At 43.1% G+C, this 24,779-nt stretch overlaps 1 protein-coding gene across 4 annotated transcripts; it reads left to right on the forward strand.

The window, feature by feature from the left end:
- Window positions 1-66: 66 nt before the first annotated feature.
- On the forward strand, window positions 67-24,534 carry katnip (katanin interacting protein). 4 transcript variants are annotated; one of them, XM_065949530.1, is made up of 29 exons: window positions 67-182; window positions 718-839; window positions 5,254-5,342; window positions 5,575-5,750; window positions 6,165-6,277; window positions 6,376-6,477; window positions 6,636-6,785; window positions 7,032-7,272; window positions 7,511-7,642; window positions 8,603-8,754; window positions 11,931-12,037; window positions 12,327-12,423; window positions 12,538-12,747; window positions 13,148-13,285; window positions 14,419-15,244; window positions 16,149-16,916; window positions 17,009-17,217; window positions 17,318-17,396; window positions 17,486-17,663; window positions 17,851-18,016; window positions 19,005-19,171; window positions 19,270-19,334; window positions 20,192-20,302; window positions 20,567-20,706; window positions 20,817-20,918; window positions 21,702-21,862; window positions 22,596-22,622; window positions 22,947-23,032; window positions 23,139-24,534. In XM_065949530.1, exons 2-29 carry the CDS (start codon window positions 828-830, stop codon window positions 23,195-23,197), a joined length of 4,863 nt encoding a protein of 1,620 aa, XP_065805602.1. In that variant the 5' UTR covers window positions 67-182; window positions 718-827; the 3' UTR covers window positions 23,198-24,534. The 4 variants fall into 4 exon arrangements, with proteins under 4 accessions (XP_065805602.1, XP_029133842.2, XP_065805604.1 ...); XM_065949531.1 differs by lacking the exon at window positions 67-182 and adding an exon at window positions 1,080-1,102; XM_029278009.2 differs by lacking the exon at window positions 22,596-22,622.
- The last annotated feature ends 245 nt before the right edge of the window (window positions 24,535-24,779 follow it).

Consider the following 24,779-nt stretch of genomic DNA (forward strand, 5'->3'; position numbering starts at 1 on the left):
TGGACACTGGAGAAGCAAAGGGAGGGAGTGGACAGGCTGGGGGCGTGGCTCACCCTGATGCGACTGTTTTCATTGGTGGACCTGGTTACTAACCAACACTACTCACTGGACACATGAGAAAGCGCAGCAAAACTCGCGACTTCCAAAGAGAATACATAATTAGTTAATGGTTTATGGTGACGGTACGTTTCTGGTATATAATATTGCTAACATACTGTTGTGCGAGTCTGTGAGAACGAAGCTTTTGTTGCGTTTAATGTTGTCAAGAAAGCTACATGCTAATGCTAACTAGCCGTTCCGTTTGTTGTTAGCGTCTGTGCTAACGGAGCTGTTAGGCAGCTTGTAGACGTTGTTCCCCGTCCGGCATTTACTTGTGCAATAAAAGGTTATCCGACAACTGTACTGGCTGTGTACAAAATAGTAAGATAACCGTGTTACGTTAATTCAGAAATGCCTAACACTATTGCTATTTATGATGTAAAATTCATATAACAACCGTCGACGTGTGGTGGTCACGTAAAGGTAACCTTAGGCAGATTTATGTTTTGGATAACCTCGAGAATCAAGATGTTAAGCGCTTGTCTTGAAAAGAGCAGGTAATGTGTTATGTTTGATCTTCGTCGTGGGTGGACGACATCTTAAACGAGCTGCCTGCCAGGTGGTTTAGGTGTCATGTCACAGGTAACCTTGGGATACTCATACATGTTATCTCTGCAGCGGAGAGGAAACACAAGATCCATTTCAATTAGACCTCTGAGGAACCCTTCTCGGCCTTCTCCAAAATCTCAGTTCAGATTATGTGAACAGCACCATCCATAGGCTCCCAAATGGATAACGAGGTAAGCAAACGTCGTTAAATGTCATCATTGATCTGATCCATGTCTGAGAGTTAAAAATCATCTGTCATTTTAGTTGATTCACATGTATGAGCTCTTAAGATTTTCTGGGCATTTACAGCAACAATGCATGCCATATTTACAGCAAAGTCTCAGCTGTCTCTTGTTTGTTTCTACACTCTGGCACTAACAAGTACTCTCTGTTCTTCCTTCCAATTTCTTTGTTTCCCTCCTGCTTGTCAGATGCTGTAGCCTAGTTTATTTGAGTAAGCGCTTTGAGAATTCTTATCTCATCTTGCATGATTGTTTATAAAACTGAAATGGCATGTGCTGAATGTGACTGTAACGCAGACAACAGATGCTCCATCCAAGACACAGTTTAGTATAAAGCTGGCTTAGAGTGAAAAATAAACCGTTTCTACACAGAGACCGACAGAAATAAAGACATAAAGTAGTGAGTCAGGTTTAATTTAAATCTAGTTAAGCATGGCTTTTAAACAGAAATAATCTGTCTTAAATTGATATACCTTTAAATTTCGTTTTTTTGAATTTGGTGCTGCAATGTATGTATAATGCCAAAAAAACACACTACTGCACAGTGTAATAGCGCTTGTTTTATTAACTCTTTTGTGCCCACACCTAACAAATAAACACCTACATTTGACAAGACATCATTGACTCGTAATAGTTAAAAATATTCCACAGGGATCTTGGCCCAACCTTAATCAGAAGCTTCGGGCAATTATCCAACAGTACATTTTGTCATGTGCACTCTCAATTTTATCTCTGAATTGAGAGGCTACAGGCCTTGAGAGTAAACAAATGATCACCAATTTTTAGAAATCATCATGAACAAAATCAGCTGTCAGGTTCAGAAACAAAAGCAAGCCTTCACAGATGGATGCATCTTTTCCAACATATTTTTTCAGCTCGTTCACTGACTCAATGTTTCTCCTCATTGCATGCTCTGTAGTAGTGCTTCATGTGCTAAAGACTGGAGGAGCAGTTTGTTTGCATTCATTCAGTGATGAACATAATGAGGTTGTTTACAGCTTGTGAATGTGAATAATGTTGTTGGTTTCAAATCACCGAAGAACTGAGAGACAATTAGACAAAGATTAAGATTTACTTTCTTGAAATTCTGTTTTTTACACTCTGTAAGTCATGCAACATACATAGGCTGAAATATACACACACATGCACAAACAGGATCCTATGGACATGCACTTATGGAGAGATGTCAGAGTGACGGAGCGGCCTCTGGCAGGCGCTGCTGAGCTGGTGGTGGGGAGGGGGTTTGGTGCCTTGCTCAAGGGCACCTCGGCAGTGCTCAGGAGGTGATCTGGCACCTCTCCAGCTACCAGACCAACTTCCAGATATGGTCCGCACTGGGACTTGAACCGGTGACCCTCAGGTTCCCAACCCAAGTCCCTACAGACTGAGCTACTGCCGCCCCAGTAGCTCCAAAGTTCCACTTATTACAGTTAAACATGATTTGCACCAAAAAGAAAATCAATTCATTAACATAGAACCCTGAACTGGGATTCCAGTGTCCATCACTAATAGAGCAAGGCACTCTTTTCTGGAGAACACTTACACTAACAGGATGACCACAAGACGTGGACATCATCCTGAGAGAATCCTAAAATCACAGCGTGTGGCTGGCAAACTTCTCTTCCATGTCCTACTGCCTATCTGCAAAGGAATGCATAAAACAGCAAACCACATAAACCACATCTACTTTAAATGAACCCAAACGTAGTTGAAACTCCTGCTGTATCTTCTCAGAAAAACAAACCCTCAGTGATTGGTACATTTCAATTAAAACACATTGGTAAAAAAAAAATACACATTATTACAAATGAGAATGTAAATGAGTTATAAATGTGATGTAAGCAGAGCAGAATACTTGTGTATAGCTTTTACCTGCAGGTGTGCAGTTATGTGTAAAAATCAAATCAAATCATGTTTGAGGTGGTGGAGTTGACATGCCTGAGGAGAGATACAATGTGAAGTCTGGGTTATTCCACATTGGAGAGCGGGTGGATGGTGCGACTGTGGAGTGCTTTCCACCGAGCTGTCAGAGCCGAGGCTATATTTTTGAAACGGTTATGATGTTTGATGTTTTGACTGATAAATGGGAGGTCTGATATGTTTATATTATTGCATAAAGTCTGTTCAGTTTCAATCCAGTGTGATTGAAGTTGGGAGGGGTTTAGCCATTTTCTTTTTTTAAGGAAATTTTGTTGATTGGCCAGGTGATCCATTTCAAAGTTGGGTGCCTCTAGCCCCCCCTTGTGATTTAGCTTTCTGTAAAGTTGACATTTTGAAACAGTTTTGTTTTTCCAATACAATTTTGAGATAAATGAGTCAAGACATTTGAGCCAGGGGGTGATGGGTTGGGTGGGAATCATTCAATACAAATAATTGATTTTTGGAAATTTAGAATTTACATTTTTTGACAAAGTAAATCTTAAATCTTTTATTGTTGATATTCTTTCAGAAAGTGAAATCTGTAAGTTAGTCCAGTGATTTAAGTCATCTTGTATTGAATTCAGTAATGATGTGAAGTTTAGGTTGAACAGCTCTGACAGCTTGGGGGAGGTGTTGATTCCTAGATATTTAATATTACCAGTGAGGAGGTGAAACTTTGTGGAAGGGCTCCCTTGTGTTCAGAAGGTTAGGAGAGTGGATTTTGACCAGTTAATTGAGTAATTGGACAGTTCTGAGTATGATTTTATAACTGAGAAGCATTCCTGCAAATATGAGTGGGGATCTTTTGTTTGTTGTTGTTGTTTACTTTGATCTTTTCTGCCTCGTTTGTCATGTATGTCACCAGTTTTTCATGCTATAGCACCAATAAAAATAAAAGTAAAAATAAAATAAAAAAATGTATAAAAGGGAAGGTGGGAGGGAGCAACAGGAGAGCTGGTAGAGTTGACATGCCTGGTTGGGATGGAGGGGTTGTAGAGATGGGAGCTCTTCTGGGTAGAGGACATGGAGGGGCACCTCGTCCCTGGGCTGGAGGATGAGGGGCTGGGGTGTGGTGTGGTGGTCTGGAAAGCGGGAGGGAGCCACAGCGGGACAGGGGAGCTGGTGGAGTTGATATGCCTTGTTGGGATTGAGGGGGTGCAGAGATGGGAGCTCTTCTGGGTAGAGGACGTGGAGAGGCACCTCGTCCCTGGGCTGGAGAATGAGGGGCACCTCGTCCCTGGGCTGGAGGATGAGGGGCACCTCGTCCCTGGGCTGGAGAATGAGGGGCACCTCGTCCCTGGGCTGGAGAATGAGGGGCACCTCATCCCTGGGCTGGAGGATGAGGGGCACCTCGTCCCTGGGCTGGAGGATGAGGGGCTGGGGTGTGGTGTGGTGGTCTGGAAAGCGGGAAGGAGCCACAGCGGGACAGGGGAGCTGGTGGAGTTGATATGCCTGGTTCGGATGGAGAGGGTGCAGAGATGGGAGCCACGTCCGCCATGGTCACCCTTCTTTTCTTTGCCCTTTTTCTCTTTTTTCAGGAAGGAGGATTGCACAGTGTTGTTCACCTGAGAGTTGTCATGGTTACCCTGGTTTGGTGGTTGGGGAGGAGGGCCACCACTGGATGGAGGAAGTGGATGAGCATGTCTTCGTAGCTCATTTTTGGCAGCTTCTAAACCTCCTCTCTTCTCAATAAAGTGGGAGATGACCTTTGAGGTTTCTTTGTCCTTCAGCTGAGCATCAGAGATGCCGCACAGGTCGATCAAGAACTTCAGCTCTGGGTCCAAAGTTCTCAAATCAAAGCCTGTGCTAAGGTCCCAATCTACATGTCCAATGTGCTGGAAGTTGCTGGCCATCTTCTTCTTTCCTTTGGATTTTTTTTCCTCCCTTTTTGAGAAGAAACAGTGACAAATGTTGTTCCCCTGAGAGTTGGCTTGGTAACGTTGCGGATGTCTTGGTTTTAGTTGTTGACTGTGGCTGTTGGGCCGGAATAAAAAGCTACAGAAATTATAGCTCTGTTAGACTTCATTACTGTTGACAAAGCCATGTTGATCTGCAGACCTACCAAAGAACAATGATCAGTTTCCGTTTAAAAAGGAACACCTAAGTCGCAGTCACACGTTGACAGTACTTCAAGGTTAGCAAATTAGCCGTTAGCAAAGCAGATCTCAGTGAATACTCACATCTGGATGCTTAATATTTTCATCATAAACAGACATTTCTTCATGAAAATGCGTTTCAAGCAATACATGACATTGTTACTTACGAACAGATGAAGTCCAAGGCTTAAACGTAAGGAGATAACTGAACTGCATGCACACTGTAGGATTAGTAGATAAACTGAAGGTGAAAATGAAACAAAATAAACGCAAAGGGGAGTGGAAAAAGACCGGTAACACAGGTATCAGAATAATAAGTGTGTGTACTTTTGCTTGTGTTCTTGAAGGAGAGTCCGATGTGCCAAGGAGAGAAGCTTGCTTCAGCTGTAGATGACACTCTTGATGAATATTTAATCGCCCTCCAGCACAAAAACAGGTGAATAGTGAGACTGCTTGGGAGGGGCCGATAGAATTACAGAGAGGAGACACACAACTTTTTATTGCCGCTTAATAACGGCACGGATTTATTTTTTAAAATCTGGATATACAAATTGGAGTGTAAAGTGTGCGAGAGTGGAGATTAAAACAATTGTTCTTGAACGTGTCACACAATCCAGGATTTAATTTATTATTGTCTAGGGTTGTCACTGATTTTCTTTCCTCCTCAGGATCCTAAAGCGCCTCAAAGTCAAAGACCCCAAGGAGATCGAGTTGGAACATCTTGAGCAAGGTTTTTCAATTTATTTAAATGGAGCCAATGCTGAAGCCAGTAGGAAGCAGCCCAAGAGCTCCGACCACAAGTCTGTCCCCTCCTCACATGCTCGACAGCCTGCACGTACAGCAGGTACGCTACTGCAAGACCAAAATAAACCTACACAAGTCCAAACTCTTACGTAAGACCTCATCATTCTTTTATCCCTCTGATGTGCAGGGGAAATGTCTCTCTTGAGTATTCAGTTATTATTTTTTTTAAACTTCGATCGAGGCTCCACATCATACCCTTCATTGCTGTTTCTGTCATCCCGAGACCACATGGAGGAGCAGCTAATAGCCAACACTCCTCAGCTTGTATCGTGCATGGCACGATCTCATGCCCAGTCCTCAGTGAATAAATGATAGTGACAGTTGTAGCTGGCAGCCAGTTCTTAGTTCTTCCTCTCTTCTGTGTGCTGTAGACCATCTGTGTTCCTTCTCCTCTGAGGCAGCAGTCTGACTGCAAGCTGCTCACGTTCTTTTCTGTGCTGTTACTCATTGGCAGATGTCTGTAGAAGCGCCCACCAGCTAACTGAAGACAGCCGTTATCTGGAGCAGAGCCACAGGAAGAGGAGCCACACTGCCCCAGGAAAGGTCCAAAGGAAAGAATGGGTGCAGGTAGAGGCTTTGAATGAATCGCTCTTGATACTGTTGATTCTTTACTGCGTGTGAAAGTACACATATTAAACTTTTTCCTCTTTTGTCATGTCGGAAAGGATTCTGTCAGAATTCGAACAGAAGAAGGACCAAGTTTGAAAATCTCACCAGAAAAACACTACTCGGAGGATTTTGAGCCCTATGAAAGCATAGACATGGAGGTAGAGTGAAGTCATAACAATGCCTACTAAGCCTGTGTGTGGGTGTTTTTATTTTTTCCCGGGCAGGGGCTGTGTGTCAGATGCAGCTGTCTGTACTACTTAACATCTCTCCATCTCTTGCCATTTCCACTTCATCCAATCATCCTTGTTTCACACAGAGTTCCAGTCTGCACTCTACTCGTAGTCCCTGCTCCCCGAGGGACATCTCCAAGGCGTCACGCTCCTTCAGCTCCAGGCCCGAGAGCCAAGGAGGCCAGGCGAGCCAGGAGCACGGTGAGAAGGTGCTACTCAACCTCGAGGAAGTGAAGGTAAGGAGAGGAAGAAATGTGCACCATGCTCTGCTGTATCCTGTTAAGGAAGCATGAGATGAAGTTAATTATCTAGGGGTTTTTTTCTTCTGCTGTATGTTAATTAATTTTTTTAATGATGACTGCACAAATCAAGAGCACACTTAAACTGTCAGCATGTGTGTTTGTGTTTGCACCTTCCAGTGCTCAAACTGATGACTGTGTCCATGGATGACACACAAAAAACACTGACATTTTTTACACTAGGTCCTGCGGAGGAGCTTGGAGGTTAGCATGCGGAGGAGCAACCGCGGCTCAGCGGGGGAGGAGTCAGACGAGGAGTGGGTGGAGGAGCACATCGAGAGGGATGAGAGCACTGAGAGTCTGGACGAACTGGGACTGCCTCTCTCGTCTTCCAAGTCGTCCTCCAACCCAGCACCGTCTCGGTCCAGCAGCGATCTTGACTCGGCAAACCTCATCGTCCTGGACTTTGGGCCCTCACCTAAAGGTAGGCGTTGGCTTCTTTCATATGTGAATTTATCGTTGATTTCTAGGGTGAGTCCTGGTAGTGGTTCCCTTCTCCTCTTAATATGCTTCATCAGCACAGACCTGCACCTGTCTGTGCACACCTAAACTATTAGTCAACTGATGGGATATAGAAAGACTGAAGGCCTTTTATGCATGCAGACTAACACTGTATTCCCACTCTGACAGTTTTCCTCTGTGTCATTTTCTCCACATGACAGGTCGTAAGATTGAACGCTCCCTGTCAGCAAAAAGGAAAGAAAGCATCGACCCTTTTATACCTACCAAGCCTATGTTAGTGAAGAGCAAGACATTAGATAGGCCACCTTCCAGAGACAGCTGGGATGGTCAGAGTAAGTCTTTTAACACTTTTTAAATTTGAAACCAGTGCTAATCTGAGATCTAGATAAACAAACTCAAATATTCAAGAATATGGTATTCAGTGTTTCCCAAAGCGCTTTATAGTAAAGGCAACCGCTTTAACAACACACGCCCTCCGCCTTAACTAGCATTGTAGAGAAAAAAAAGATCCTCTTGTCAGATCTAACAGCAGCTTCGGATGCTGTTGAATGCTCCTTTAGATCTGACCCCCATGGACACCCCGATTTATTTCAAACATGTTTGATAATTAGAATTTAAAATCTTGACGTTTACGTCATGAAAGGGTCCGGCAGAAGTTGTGTGTGACTACAATATAATCAGGAGAGACAAGAGAGGACTGTAGTCATGGTGACCAGCGGCAGGACGCAACCCGACGTTTTTTTGTTATTTTTTTACTTTTCAGTACAGATCATCAGTGCAGCACTTTTCTGAAACTTGTATCCATCCATCTATGATTGTATCAACTTCTCTATATCCAACAACAAGTTCCACTTCCTTCTCTTTCACCAACCGTCGTCCTTTGTTTTTTTCAAATGAAACTTTATTAACAATTGTCAACGCTCCGTCCCGATTTCACTCGTACAGTGTGAGCTCTCCGGCCGTGCCCGACAATCGGGTTGTACAGTGTGAGCACATCAATCTCAAGGTCTGGCCGGGCGTCGTAAACGATTCAGTCGTACAGTGTGAGCTGACATGCCACCCTGACTTTTATACAATTGTGGAAAAATCTCAAAGTGTGAGCCAGGCTTTAGACAAACTCAGTTCCAGAATGCTTTGTTTGGTTACTGGATGGAACTTCAGTTCTTTGAGTACATGCGTAGCCCTCTGACAGACTTTACTATCGATTTGGTAACAAATACTGTTGTTGAAATGATCTTCTTCTCATATTACAGTCAGTTGTACTCAGATAAACCACACGCTTTCTTCTGAAGGGCCAAGGAGTCGAGTGGAGAGGCCTCTGTCAGCAGCCAAAAAGGCTTCCGTTGAGGAGCGGGACCCAGAGGACATGGCATGCAGGGTACGCCAGGCTATCCAGAGAGAGAACAAGCCCATGCAGAGTTTGGATCTCTTCAGTAGCAACACGGTATGTCAGACAGTAATTGCCTCTACTTAACTGTGGACATCTTTAATTACAAAACATTTTCTTTACAGCTAGTAGTTTTTTTTAATGCTATCTCTCAAAGAACATTCATGTTTGTTTCTAAGGTTTTTAGAAGCACAAGTTAATAAGTTTTGTGTGAATTTCGTAGCAGACATTGCTGATTGTTCTGGTCTTTATGTCCTTAATGCCTGTTTTGAGTTTAGCGGTCGGCCTTGTCTGGCCCCATTCAATCAATCAATCAATTTTTATTCGTATAGCATCAACTCATAACAAGTGTTATCTGGAGACACTTTACAAAAAGCAGGTAAAAGACCTTACTCATTGTTATATTACAAAAAGCAGGTAAAAGTATGAGCACTTTAGCGAAGCAGCCATAGCTAACAGTGGTAAGAAAAAACAGCCTTATTAAAAGGCAGAAATCTTCGGCCATTGATAGGTATAACTTGGTATCATCTGCATAACAATGAAAAAGCTACCAAGAGGAAGTCGAATAGAACTGGTTGGTGCCACCTAGCCTTGTGGAACTCTGCCCCTAACTTAGGACTCATAGATAATGTGTACAAACAGAGGTTGGTCTGATAAATCGGCTTTATTCTAGTTCAGTGTGGTTTGTTTATTTCCAGTTAAGTGTTCAGTCTGTGTCACAAGATGTGATGGTTGAATGAGAGAGTTAAAGTAAAGAGAGGAGTTCTTCATCTGAAGCAAGCAGGAGATCATCTGTTAAGTTTTACCAGTGTTGTCTTAGCGCTTTGGTGGACTCTAGCGCTCCACCAATGATGCTAAAAATAAACAATGTCTGTGATGAAAGTCAAACACCTCGTTGTCACCTGCTTTCCTGAGGATCATCAAAAGAAGGGGACGGTTAGATATTTGTTATATTTAGCTAATGTGCCTGAATCAAGAGTAAGCTTTTTAAGACGAGGTTCAGTTACAGCTACTTGAAATGACTGTGGTATGTGGTATATGTCAAAGTCAACTTTATCGTCAGTTTCAAAATATGCCAGACATACAGTGGAATCGAAATTGTGTTTGTCTCCGTCCCGCGGTGCAATACAACCAAAATAAGGTAAAATAAGATAAGGTAAAATAGATAAAATAAAATGGGGGAAAAATAAGATAAATAATATTTACAGTAATAAATTCTAAATTGTGCAAAAGGTACAAAATGGTAAATAGAATAAATAAAATAAATTTTAAAGAAAAAGTAAACTTGTGCAATATGTGCAATGTGCAGTAAACTGAGTGTACTTTTGAATAGTTGGCTTCAGAGTTATTAGTCCAGAGTTCTGTAAACTTGTGCAATGTGCAGTAAACTGAGTGTACTTTTGAATAGTTAGCTTCAGAGTTATTAGTCCAGAGTTCTTGGTGGCAAACGGGAGGGGGTTTCAACGTCCAGTGTTTGTGGGGGCAGAGGGGAGGGAAGGAAGAGAGGGGAGAGAGGTAAGCTTCATGACAGCTTGGTGGAAGAAGCTGTTTCCCAGTCTGGTGGAGCCGGCTGCGGTACAGTCTCCCCGATGGCAGGAGGCTGAAGAGGCTGTGTGAGGGGGGGGTGGGGTCATGCACAATGCTGGTTCCTTTGCGGGTGAGGCGGGTACCGTAGAGGTCCAGAAGAGAGGGGAGTGGGACACCAATAATCCGTTCAGCAGCCTTCACTGTGCGCTGCAGGGTCTTGCGGTTGGCAGCAGTGCAGCTCCCAAGCCACACAGTGATGCAGCTGGTCAGGATGCTCTTGATGGTGCCTCTGTAGAAGGAGTACATGATGGATGGGGGGGCTCGTGCTCTCTTCAGCTTGCGGAGGAAGTAGAGGCGCTGCTGGGACTTGTTGGCCAGTGATGTGGTGTTGGTTGTCCAGGAGAGATCCTCACTGATGTGAACCCCCAGGAACTTGGTGCTGCTCACTCTCTCCACAGCAGCACTGTCGATGGTCAGTGGGGGTTTAGGAGTGGGGACTCTCCGGAAGTCGACAACAACCTCCTTGGTCTTGTCGACGTTCAGGAAGAGGTTGTTGTCTCTGCACCACGTGGCCAGTATGGATCATTTTAATTCTGCTTTACACTCTGTTATTGAGAGTCATGCTTCTCACACGCACATGCACAAACAAGACCTGGGGACATTAGTGGAGAGATGTCAGAGTGGGGCTGTTACACACTGCTATGCAAGGAGTGCACCAGAGCTGTTTAGGGGTTCAGTGCCTTGCTCAAGGGCAACTCAGCAGTGCTCAAGCTGGCGACCCTCCATTTCCCAACCCAAGTCCCTACAGACTGAGCTACTGCTGCTAATCAGTCAGGGTTAATTGGTCATATTTATTAAAGAAGTGCTGACTAAGGTTAAGAGACAGTTTGAGGATTTTGATGAGTAACTCTTAATTTCTCCACTGGCTCCCTGTCCTTTACCGTATCCAATTCAAAATCCTTCTTCTCACACATAAAGCCCTTAACCACCAGGCCCCCTCCTACCTCATGGCTCTCCTTCACCCTCACACTCCTGCACGCAGCCTCCGTTCTTCAAAACCTCCTATCTCCCCCCCTTAGAACCAAGCACCGAACCTGTGGGGACAGAGCCTTCTCCATAGCTGCCCCCTCCCTCTGGAACTCACTCCCTACACACATTCAACACTGCACCGACCCTCCTACTTTCAAATCACTGATCAAAACTCACCTCTTTAAACTTTTAATGGATGATTGTGATGTATTTCCTGTTTTCTGTAGTTTACCTTATTGTTGTTATCTTTATTTGTGTGTAATGTTGCAATGTCTGTTAGTCTGTCCTTACTGTGCTGTTCTTTCTGTTTTTAACTATTGTACAGTGAATTTGAGTTTTTGAAAAGCGCTTAAATAAAATGTATTATTATTATTATTATTATTATTATTATTATTAATAATTTAAGGAAGGTAAAAGGAAATCAGTTCATCAGTAACAGTACAGGGTACGTACAAGTGCTGTAGAGACACCATGGTTTGTTTTTTTCTTCTATTAGTCATAAGTAGTAGACTTCCTTAGCGTTTCACAGGGCCTTCCTTAACTTTTTTTTAATATGCCCTTTTAACTTAACATGATGCTGCCCGTACAACTATAGTGCTCTGAATTTGTCTCACATGTAAGCCCCGCATTTAAAGCTTTTGTATCTTTTTTAAATTTTGCCTCCTTTTTTTATCCAGGGCAGGGGACACCTGATGATGAATGGCTCGGTGCGCCTCAACAGCCATGACCAAGATGAGAACAGTGTCACCATGGCAATGAACAGAATAACACTCATGGGACAAAGGTATGCTGAGACGATACGGAACGTGCATGTATGTTCTGACTTCTGAGTGACAGAGGGACGTCTGTACTTGTCATAGTAATCTTGTACAACCGTGCATCCTGCAATGTCAGAATAATAACGTCATAGTGTTTAATTGAAACTATATGAAGAAATGTATGGTGTTCACACCCTTTGACCTTGAGAGACATATGTCAGCGCGAGTGTGCTCGGCCATCAATCAACATTAATGGCTGAAGGTCAGGGATAAATGACCAAACACCAGATCTCATGGTGTCATCCTTCTGTTCAGACAACAACAGAAGCTGCTGAAAGCCTTGGAGAAACTTGAAGCATCACCCAGCAACAACATATCTCAGAGTGTCAAAACAGATTCTAACAAGCAGCCGGTGAGTCAGTGACGAGTGTCTCACACTTCAGAATGAATTATCCCAATACTGCTGAGTGTGAACGAGACACACGCGCACTGAAGTACTTGTCAATGTTTCCTGTTGTCGTTGCAGAGACACCAGTCTTCAATCGAGGTCACTCCTGCGTTGTATGTTACCATGGAGATCCTGTCAAACTGGGGGAACGCTCTGCAGGTCGGGCTGACTGAGTTGCAGTTTTTCTGCCTCAGAAACAAGAGGCTGTATGTCTCGCCTCACGACCTGGACATCAGGAACGCTGACTACCCCGGGAATCTGGGGTCCCTTGTCAATGGAAAGATGAAGGTCAGTGTCAGCTGCCTGCTTCTGGAGTAATGCTGGAATACTTTCTGCCTCATGAACGTAATCTGCAATAAACATTAAAATTAGCGTTGTATGACCTGGGTTCAGTGTTCTTGTTTGCATGGATCAAAGTGAAAGTATAATGAGGCTTCTCACTGCAGATATTTCTACTTGTCATAGTGGGACAACAAACATTACGGATCAGTTCCTTTTTTCCGAGTCCCAGTAGGTAGTGCCTGTGATCAAGTGAGCCCTTTGATAAGACCCTGAATCTTTAAAAACCGAGAAATGATGCAGCCATCAATCATGTTACTAATTTTAATCATGCTTTGTACCTGTCTGCTGTGCACTATTTATATGAACAAAGCATTTACTATTTTTTTTTTCCCTTCTGTATCGGCAGACCACCAAAGAGCGTCACATGTGGGCGTGTCCGTTCCACCCTCCCATCCAGCTGTACTTCATCATCAGGAACACAGAGCGCTCCCCTGACTTTGGAATATCTCACATCAAAATCTGGAACTACAACAGAAGCCTAAATGTATGTGCTTTTTTTTTATTATTCATGTATGCTTCACTTTCATACAATGTAAGCTTTTTGATTAAACTTGTCACACATTATTTGATTTATCCCCCTTGCTGTCTGTGGCACTAGATCTTATAAATCCAGCATGCTTCTGTGTTGTCTCTGTACTAAGCTCAACTGTGGAGGCGTGATCATGTCAGGGGTGTGGTTTCTGTTAGCAGTGGTCAGTTGAGCTGCCAGTCAGACTGTCCAAATGTGGAACAACGAGAGATTAGATTCAAAGGATTAGCGTTTAGGGGGACCGCGGGCTTCTGCCTCTCGGCCTTAATGCTGTTCACACACAGAAAGACCCCCGCTCTATCTCTTTCTATGTTACCTCAGCCGTCTAGAATTACTTGATGTCTTGATCCAGGAAGGTAAGGAGCTGTTATAGGGTTTATTTTAACCTTGGTTAAAGTGGTTTACTACCTTGAAGATCGCACAGATTTGAGTTGGGCTTGAGTCCTTTCTTTGAGGCAGCCATGACTGTGAGAGCTCTGATTACTATTAGCTTTGCATGTATGGACTGAGTGCTTTAGGGCTTGCAGTGTGTTTTAAGCTTGAATAAGAATTATGTTCTTCACTGTACAACAAATACATAGTATAAAATGCTAAATACTTCCATGTGATGCCATTTAAAACTCAGTCCTGTGTTTCATTCATTTGCATCTCCTGTCCATTCTTAAAAAAGGATATTTGAACATCAGATAATGAAATCTTCAATAATTCAACATTTTTGTAGCGTAAGTTGGTACCAGAATTCACATTTTGTGCCATTTGTTAAACCTGACTTCATTTAATTTTGTTGGTCATTGAAGCTCTTCTTTTTCTTTTTTAGGATTTTTCTTTTTTTTTCTTTTTAATAATTATTTTTATTGCTTTCGTGCTTTCCATCAGTCAGACTTACAAGTTTTTACCAACCAAAATAATACCATAACATTTAACTTAGTTTACACTTTTCAAGAGTGAAATCAGGATAACATGAGATATTTACTTTTATATCCCAAGACACAACAGAGAAAACACATAAAATAAAACAAACAAAAAAAAATATAGAATTAAATAAATATAGAAACATGTACATTAATGTCCCATTCATGCTTTTTTAGGGTATTGACATTGGTGCCCGGCACATAAAGCTGTACCTGAACAGCACGTTGGTGTTTGAAGGCGAGCTGGAGAAGGGCTGCGGCAACCAGGTTTTTGACTACAGCACCACGATTGACCTCAAGGACTTCCAGGTGTCAGACTCCTTGTATTCCAGCCCTGTGTCTTCAGGACACAGTCTACGAGGGGCGAGCCCCCAGCGCCATGACAACAAGAGGGGTGTGGAGGTCAGCAGCATCCAGAGACTCCCAAATTCCACTCAGCAGTCCTCAGATACAGCAGGCCAGGATATGATGGACACACCTCTACCGCCTATCACTCCCACTTCCTCCGCTCGCCACTCCTCCACACAGAGAAGCTCTTTCGATCTGTCCGAGGAGCCCCTTTCTCTCAGGCATCAGTCGGAGCCGCCTGCTCCCATGGAGCAGACTGTCACCACCCAGCCGTCGTCAACACGGGTTGCTCCCCAGTGGCTGCAGCCCCTGAACCGAGGAGCTCCAGAGGGCTGCGAGGCCGGCAGGGAGAAGCCACGGTGGCTGGTGCCCCAACACTCAGCAGAGCCCAAATCGCCATCATCCTCCTCGTCCTCCTCGATGCTCCCAGAGCTGCCGTGCAACCCGGCTCGAGTGTGCAGGGGGACGGAGAGGACAACAAACGGGGGTCAGTGGAAGACTAACTCTGTGGACCTGAGCTCTGACCTGCTGGAGGAGCTCGGAGAGCAGAAGCCCGACAGGCCAGTCAGCGGACGCAGGAGCTTTGTCCGAAACACAGCGAGCGCCAGACCGACAGACGAGCAGCACCTCCATGCTACTGCACAGACAAACACAGGTAGGAGAGGCTGCTACCTCGGAGTTATGATGGTCAAACACAGCGTGCGTGCGTGCGTGCGTGCGTGCGTGCGTGCGTGCGTGCGTGCGTGCGTGCGTTGATAAGAGAATAGAAGGGGAACAGACTTCAGATGAGCAGATCAGAAACTAAAATAAGTCAAATACAATACAAAACAATTAATACAAAATATTCACATATTCCACGGCTGTGGATCAGTTGGTAGAGTCGTCGCCTCTCAACTGGAAGGTTGAGGGTTCGATCCCCAGCTGGGCAACATGTCCGATGTGTCCTTGGGCAAGACACTTAACCCTGAATTGCTCCATCTGCTTCAGTGGTGGTGTATGAATGTGATTAGTTACTTCTGATGGATGATACTACATAGTGATCACTACCATCAGTGTGTGAATGTGTAGGTGTGACATGCGGTGTAAAAAGCGCTTTGAGTAGTCGGGAGACTAGAAAAGTCTATATAATCTCAAGTCCATTTACCATTTACCATAACCTGAGCTAGTATTGTAGAAGAGTAAATGCTCTTGAACAACCAGACAGAGAGACTATGGCTTGTGAATCAAGGTTCTGTTTATTTCTTTTATAACATCCCAATCATCACGCTGGGCAATTACAACATGTGTGCTATATAAAGACCATGTCGTAGAAGTTTCTTGGACAGACAACTGGTCTATTACCAGGAGAGGGTGGGTGGGTATGTGTGTGCGAATATCAGAACATGACCTTGTGACTTGGCTATATTCAGAGGTTAGATAACTGTTGGTTTGTGCCTGTTGCTGTCCAGATTGTGTGTTTCTGTTATGATTACAGTATTACAAAAGTGAACAGTCATTGAATGGTTATCGTAGTTCCTTTAGTTGAACAGTAATTGAAAGCGTATGTTTGTATTCTCCAGAGGAGCCGATGTCACTGGTGAGCACCAGCAGGAGGCAGAATGCCGCTCGCTCTCAGCTGCACAGCCAACAGGACGACACCCTCATGGAGTCCTGGGACTCTCTCACCAAGTTCAACCAGTGCCAGCGTGGACGCATCTCCAACATGGGCTTCGAGGGGGACATCTTTGATGAGTTCCTCCAGAGGCAGGGACGTGGTCCACCCACAGTCCAGATGAACCCTTTCGCAGCACCCAGGAGCCCGGTTTCCTCCATTACGGATCAGGGGGCCCTTTGTGAAAACCCTGAAGATGATCCGTCCATGGAGCGGGAGGATGAGTTTGAGATCCCGGTGCTGCCACACGGCCAAAGGCTGATCGTCAACATCCTGTCCACATGGGGCGACCGCCACTATGTGGGCCTCAATGGGCTCGAGGTTTTCAGTTCCAGTGGAGAGCCACTACAGCCCGCTCACATCCGTGCTGACCCTCCAGACATCAACATCCTCCCCGCATACGGCAAAGACCCACGAGTTGTCACCAACTTGATCAACGGGGTTAATCGTACCCAGGATGACATGCACCTTTGGCTTGCACCGTTCACCCCTGGTCGAAACCACACCATCTTCCTGGACTTTGGAGCTTCTCACCAGGTGGCCATGATCCGGTTGTGGAACTACAACAAGTCTCGCATTCACTCCTTCAGAGGGGTCAAGGAGGTGGAAATGCTGCTGGACGGACGCTGCATCTTTAGGGGCGAGATCGCCAAGGCCTCTGGGACCCTGTCAGGAGGTAGGAAAACAAAAACAGCCTTAAAAAATTTTATTTTTCCATTGTGTGTCTATTTTTTTTATTCTCTTTTCCTGACTTTGCCATCATTTCAGGGCTGGACCAGTTCGGTGACACCATCCTGTTCACCACCGACGACGACATCCTCGAAGCAATGTCTCGCTACGACGAAACCTTTCTCAGTGAAGGCGAGGGTCCAGAGGGTCTGGTGTGTGAGGAGGAGCTGCAGAGGCCACGTACCGCTGACGGAGAGGGAGAGGAAAGACCCTTCACACAGGCCGGTTTCAGAGAGGAAGATCTCCAGGTAAAGAAGGTTTTTCATGAGTTGCTTGTTAATGTAAGTATAAAGGCAGCATGAAAGCATGAAACAGTTCTGACATGAATCTCTTCACATGTTCTTTTAGCTTAAACTCCACCTCAACCCCTCTGTGAGCCAGTGTGAGGAGAACATGGAGCTCCATCCTGGGATGTATACTGGAAAGTGTGAGTAGATATTTAGCATCATCTCAGCAGTTGTACTCTTTTTTTTTTTTGTGAGACCTACAGCAACTCTCGCCCTCCCTCCACTGCAGGCCTTAGACTAGAGTTGGTGTTGACCTGGGGGGACTCTCACTACATGGGCCTGACAGGACTGGAGGTGGTGGGGAAGGATGGAGAGAGTTTACCTTTAGACCTCAGTATGATGGCTGCCTCGCCCAGAGACCTCAACGACCTGCCTGAGTACGGACACGACCTGCGAACACTTGATAAGTACGTCTGACCCTGTGTGCTCCTTTTCTTTTTGACTCTCAGTATAAAAGGTGTGGTAGTAGTAGAATAACCTTAATTACATAATTCATATAAATGTCTTCATGCTCTTCCCCCTCCCTAAAAATTATTTTCTTTTAAATCCAAACTTAAAACACATAATTTTCTTGTGTCTGCTTTTATTACCCAGGCTTATAGATGGCAACAATATAACCACTGACGACCAGCACATGTGGCTGATCCCTTTCTCCTATGGAGAGCCCCACGTCTTAAACATGACATTTACCAAGACCCAGACCATCGCAGGACTCCGTATTTGGAACTACAACAAGTCCCCCGAGGACTCGTACAGAGGGGTGAGACACTTTCTGACAACCCAAACCAGGGCCGCTTCTCTTCTACTTCATTAAGATGGACTTTAAATCTGCACTATGTAGTTTTGGTAGAGAAATTTGAAAGTTGGAGAAGTGTACAGATTATATGGTATATGTCCATCACTCTATACACAATCTTTCCTCAGAGGAAAATGGGGTTCCTGGAACACTGTTTGAAGATAAAATTATATGCAGGAAGTTATGATGGTGGGCCCCCAATAGTGAAAGTGTAACTCTCCTGGTCGCTTTTAAACTCCAAACAGTGTTCAGGGACCCATTATTTTCTTTGAATAAAGTTTGTGTATTCAGTTCAGAAAAGATAGCATAGAATTGTTTCACTTCTCCAACTTTCAAATTTCACCACCAAAACTCCATAGTGCACCTTTAACTGAATTTTCTGTTGAATTTTTATGCACAAATGTTATGTATATGAAATACATTTGTCTATGTTACAGAAAACGTGTGTGTGTGTGTGTGTGTGTGTGTGTGTGTGTGTGTGTGTGTGTGTGTGTGTGTGTGTGTGTGTGTGTGTGTGTGTGTGTGTGTGTGTGTGTGTGTGTGTGTGTGTGTGTGTGTGTGTGTGTGTGTGTGTGTGTGTGTGTGTGTGTGTGTGTGTGTGTGTGTGTGTGTGTGTGTGTGTGTGTGTGTGTGTGTGTGTGTGTGTGGTTTATGTTTGTATTACTGTGATGTTTTAATTGTGACCTGCCGAGGGACTGCAGATGTAAACTAGCTCTAGGCTAACTCTGCTACAATGCATCAAATGGCAACATTTATCTTTAATATTGAACATGTTTCCTTACAAATAAAAAGTTAATGCCCATCAATACTAGATGTTAAGGTGTGGTCAGTACGAGAGCAATACAAGTTCCTTTGAAATAATGAAAGAAGATGATATGTTGTTTACATTCTCTGTAGGGTGCTTTAAACTACACATGAAACACATTAGTAGAAATCTGCATCTTTTGTTCAGGTGAAGGTGGTTCACATGTTCGTGGACGATGTCTCCATCTCTCCGCCCGACGGCTTCCTGATTCGGAAAGGACCAGGCAACTGTCACTTTGACTTCGCTCAGGAAATCCTCTTCATAGATTTCCTCCACAAGCCCCCTGCCAACCAGGGTGCAGAGGACTACCACAAGTAGGCGCCACACATTGAGTTAACATGTTCTCTTATTTCATAACAAAGTTTTAAATAATTGAATTTACTCATTCATAATGTCAACGTTTCTTTTTCAGAGGAAGCTCTAAGAAACAGGAGCAGGCCAGTATGGATTATGAAGCTCCCATCATGCCTTGTGGCTGTATCCTTTTCACATGGATTGAGCAGATATATTACAGATGTGTCATTCATTTATGTGTTTTGATGTTTTTTTTGATTAAAAGTTTTGTTTAGAATCTCTCGTTGGTCATGTTGAAACGCATTATGCTATAGTGGGCTCTAGAGCACTATTTCTAATACTAATAATATATCACTCTGGTATTAATTGCATGAAAGCAAATTAGCATTTTGGATCCCTTTTAAATTGCAGGTGAGATTTATTTAGCAGAACCAAAAACAATTGGAGGGTATTTTGAAGAATTTTAAGTCCAAACTTGCAGGTCAGACACTGAAATTAAAAAATAAAGAATGAAATTGAGCTTTTTGTATTTCATAAGGATGGACTTGAGCTGTTTTTTCACATATGCACTCCTGAAAATATCTCGATAATTTCAGGAGGACTGGTCCAGATATTCTCCTGACCTGGCTGTTCAATAATTCACCCGCTGTGAGGTGGGGTTAGGGTGTAGACGACATGTAAAAAAATTAAATGCGGAAGTAGTGGACGAAGCAACAGAGTCCGCTTTACAATGCTATAATGGTAATATTTGCCTTTACATCAATGCTATGCGTAGTCACAGGATATAAACGTGACCACCCTCTCCTACTGGCTCAAGGTGAATTCTATGTAGAGTATCCTGCTGCGTTCATCATCAGCTCACTCGGGGGCTGGCAGTAGAAACCCCCGGGTGAAGTCTGTTTGAATTCACACATACAGCTCCTCCTGGAAACATCAGGAGGTTTTTCAGGAGTTCTCCGCCTGTGTGAAAGCCCTATCGGATACAGCCTGTGTCTGATGTATGTCATACATGTTGTTAAGACCTTGACCTCCACCGTCAGTCATCTTCCAGCTGCAGCTGTTAACAACCTGGGGAGACCCGTACTACATCGGCCTCAATGGTCTGGAGTTTTACGACCAGAACCACGAGAAGATCAACCTCAGTGAAAACAGTATCCTTTCCTAAACTATCTTCACTATTTCAAATATATCACAATAATCTTTCACTTTATGAGTCTGTTGTGTTAATAAACAGCAAAAAATTATTTTGATTATGATTTCAAAGTCACTAAATTTAAGTTACTAGTTGCATAATTGTTATACAATCTCAACTGTTTTCATCTAACTACAGTTACTGATTGACCTGATCTGTAAAAAATTAAGTTAGAGGAATTTTATTGTGTATGCGCTTCAGTCTGTTCCTCAACGTCTACCAGACATTGCTGCTTTTCCCGACAGCGTGAACGTGCTGGACAATGTGAGCGGTGATGTGCGGACTCCAGATAAATTAATAGATGGTGAGGACAGCACCCACGATGGAAGACATATGTGGTTAGCCCCGGTGCTTCCTGGACTGGTGAGGACATAAAGAGATAACAAGTGGACACAGTGCAATCCATTAAGCGTCTCAGTAAAGAGACTGTTCCACTCCATGTTTGTTTCAGTGCATGGCTTGTTCCCTCACAGGTGAACCGTGTGTACGTCATCTTTGATCAGCCGGTGACAGTGTCCATGATCAAACTGTGGAACTACTCGAAGACACCACACAGGGGAGTGAAGGAGTTTGGGGTAAGATGTCTGCTGTGAGCTTAGAAATCAGTTTTTCTGTCTTAAAAATGTATATTGTCAGGCGCTGGTTCGCTTTAGTAGGTAGAGCGGACGCCACATGCATAGTGGCTGCAGTCCTCACACTGGTCCAGGGGCGCCGCCAGGAACTCCGGGCCCCATGAAAAGATATCACATTGGGCCCCTACCACGGCCCAAACTAACCCGGAAATTTCTATGACCGCACCTCCACAAATGACCCATAAAAACTTTGAACAACTATGCTTTGTTACACCCTGAACATGGAAGATAAATAATCACTGTAATATTTCCTCATAGTTTAAAAATAATTTAAACTTTGTAATATATGCACCTTTCAGACAGTTGAAGAAGGGGGGGAGAGGGGCCTTTGAGACAGACTCCACATTTTTTCCAGAAAGGAATTCTGAATGTTTGTTTATTTATTCAGACAATTTTAGTTATCTTATTGCGGTTATAACTTAGAGAAAAAATCAAAATAAGAAATACATTTTTATTTCAGGCCCATGAAGGGCCCCCCTCCCCACTAGGGCCCTGGGTAGTCAGTCCCACTTTCCCCCCCACTACGACGCCCCTGCACTGGTCACAAGTTCAATTCCCAATGCTGATGCTATTTCATGCACCACTCTGACCCCCACATTTCATGTCACTTTAAAATCTGTACTATCAAACGAGAAACATACATCTTAAAAAAAATGTATCTCTAGTAAAAAAAAATCATTGTGTGTGTGTGTGTGTGTGTGTGTGTGTGTTTGTTTGTGTGTGCAGCTGCTGGTGGACGACCTCCTGGTGTATAATGGTATCCTGGACTGTGTGTGCCAGGTGGCGCGAGGCATTCTGCCCACCTGTGATTCATTGGTGCCCTATCACACCATCCTGTTCACAGACAACGCCTATATTGCACACAGGGAGAGGAACACTGTCATCAGGTAACCTGGAAGTTTCATCAGCCAGAACACTGTGACCACCTCTGTAATCCAAAGCGAGCCAATACAACGGTTCTACTTTCATGAAGCGTCTGCTGTTTCAGTTTTTTGTTGACATGGTCAGATAGGTGATCATTCTACTCTGTATTTATATATATATATTATAATTTAAGTTGTAGTGGATGATGGTAGTGTACTTGACTGCATTATATAGAAAAGTGTTCTTAATACTTTGATCTCTTCATTCATGTTAATAGAGCAGGCAGAATCAAAGGAACATCTTTTTTACAGTATATATTGCACTCCAGTACACCACCATGACTTCATATAATGAATTCATATAAAATAGAAATATCACTTTTCTGACCATGTCAACACTTAATAAGACTTAATCCAACAGTGTGCAAAATGTATGTTTTGTAATATATATATAATTTACAAAAATGAACTATTTGCCCTTAATTTGCTGTAAGACCACTTCCAAATATAGTTTTTATTTTGATCAAACACAGATATATTGGGAAATACTTCATCTTAATCTAAAATGTGGATGTTATAGTTGTTCAATAAGATTTAGGTGCTGCCACTAGTTTGGGTTTTAAAGTGGGTCACTGAGGTCATCACCTTGGAAACGGCTTGTCATATCAAATTGGTCGACAAACTATAGTGATATTCAGCCGAAGTATCTCAAAGTAGTGACTTTTCATAAACGGAGATATGCTCTTCTCCACCTCAGCCTCCGCGGCAGCAGACGCCACCAACAGTGAGTAACAGAGCACCTCCTGGTGGTCCATCCCAGTACTGAAGATTCCTCCAGTGCCCTCGAATGCCCCCCCCCAGCCATCTCTCTCCCTGCTTCTCTCACACTTTACTTGTGATGTCCCAGTCCTCCCCCCCCCCCCCCTTCTCTCTTTATCTCTCTCCTTCATATTTAGCCCCACCCCTCGTCTCAAGGCCTGGACCTGCCACCTTCAAGATTTGTTATCAGTCCAACCTCCATGTTCTGTCCTTTCCCTCTACTTGTTCTCTTTTAGAACAACAAATCAACTTATCTGTGCTGTGTCTTTGTTTTTTTGCTGTGTTGCAGTAATTATGTGGAGGATCAGGATGTGAAGATGACCAATGAGAACCAGATAGTCCATCATAACAAGAAGAAGCAGACCGCAGATCCAGGTAAAAAAAATAAAATAAAAAACTCAAAATATGCCATCTTAGTGCTTAAAATGTCAAGCATCTGACAGTGAAATAAGAGATTAATCTTTATTCTGCCATGATGCAGCTCTTCGGCCTAAAACCTGCATGACTGATGGCGGGAAACATGGAAAGAGGAGGTACTGACGGACAAACAGACAGAACTTTAAGGGAGGATATTTTTCACCAACTTTTTTGTGGTTGACTTTTGAAACCTCCCAAAACGACACTGAAGAGGACGGAGCTGGTGTGAGCACACACTTCTCTTCTCCTTGAAATGACAACACACGCACTGCGACATGTCAACATGTGAGAACATGTACTGTATGGTTGTTCCTCCCACAGTGCCAGGACAACCCTGTGAGGCTGCATTGAATCAGCCTCATTATTGTGCCTAGTACTACACACTATATCTGTGGCTGCTAATTGTGAATTTGTGCTGCATATTTAATGCTGCTTGTGGCGTGCAAATAATAGAAGAAAAAAAAAAAAAAGCTCTTGGGCCACATGTCAACACTCTCACAGCCTATAGGATCAGCTCTCTGCCTAATGGGTTTGATAACTGACTAACACTCCCACCAGTGCACCCCCCACTCACAATGCTATGCAGATACTAATTGAAATTGTTATTTATATGTCGGCTAATATATTTCAAAGCCAAATATTTGTTTGTTTTCTCCAGTGAGGTTTTCACCTTTAGGAGATTTCTACTTATGGCTAAAGTGGTACACTTATAGTAAAAAAAACAAACAGTAAAGTGGTCAGATTTTTGTACATTTCAACTTGAATGAAACAAAGTACACACTCGATTCTTCAACATATATTCGGCTTCACATAAATTATGTCTTTGTTTTTTTTCTGCTTTGCATCAGGTAGAAAAAACAAACAAACTTGTTTGCAATCCAAGTGACCTTTATTGAAGTTGCGATGAAAGGTAGGCAAACACTTCTTGAGCCAGTAAAGCGGTTTTTAGTCTTTTACTTTGAAAAACCAAAATGTAGTTTTGCTGGCTTAGATCTTGAGTAGATTCAGTAACTGGCAACTTCTCATATGCAAATACTATAACCTTACCTCAAATTGAGAAGAATGATGGATAAAAAGGGATTCATCTAATTCTACCTTCACTATTAAACTTGGTGTTGTACTCTTCATTTGTTCATCTGTTCTAACGTGTTGCATGAAAGTCTCCTCAGCGGTTATCACCCTTCAATATTTCAGTGGAGGAGTTTTTACTGCTGCTTCTTTGAGCCCCGATATGAACGAATTCACACTCCTTACTGATGATGGGAGTTAGGTGTAAATGAAATGCAGTTTTATGTATTTAATTTCAGTGTGTTGCACTGCATCAACAGTCATCACTCTGGCGGTGGCTATTTTTGTTGGTGCAACATTTAGTGTTTTAAAATATTTAATTATTTTTCTAATCCTGATTAAATATGTATATTTGTTGTAGGTTTATTTGAATGAATAAAATGTAAAACAAATATTTGTTGACATTTGTAGTTCTTTTTTTTCATTTGTTGCTCCTTTTTTTTACATATGTAGTTCTTTTTTTACACATGTAGTTCTTTTTTCATTTGTAGTTCTTTTTTTATTTGTTGCTTTTTTTTTACATCTGTAGTTCTTTTTTCATTTGTAGTTCTTTATTGCATTTGTTGCTTTTTTACATCTGTAGTTCTTTTTTTCATTTGCAGTTCTTTTTTTACATCTGTAGTTGTTTTTTTTACAT

The sequence above is a fragment of the Labrus bergylta genome, chromosome 21 (genome assembly GCF_963930695.1).
Source record: "Labrus bergylta chromosome 21, fLabBer1.1, whole genome shotgun sequence".
NCBI lineage: Eukaryota > Metazoa > Chordata > Actinopteri > Labriformes > Labridae > Labrus > Labrus bergylta.

Bases quoted from the DNA above. Each gene is read 5' to 3' on its own strand.
- katnip (XM_065949530.1), top strand. The intron at 17,397-17,485 runs GTGAGTAGATAT...CCTCCACTGCAG, and splicing joins TGGGATGTATACTGGAAAGT to GCCTTAGACTAGAGTTGGTG. The intron at 19,335-20,191 runs GTATCCTTTTCA...CTCCACCGTCAG, and splicing joins TCCCATCATGCCTTGTGGCT to TCATCTTCCAGCTGCAGCTG.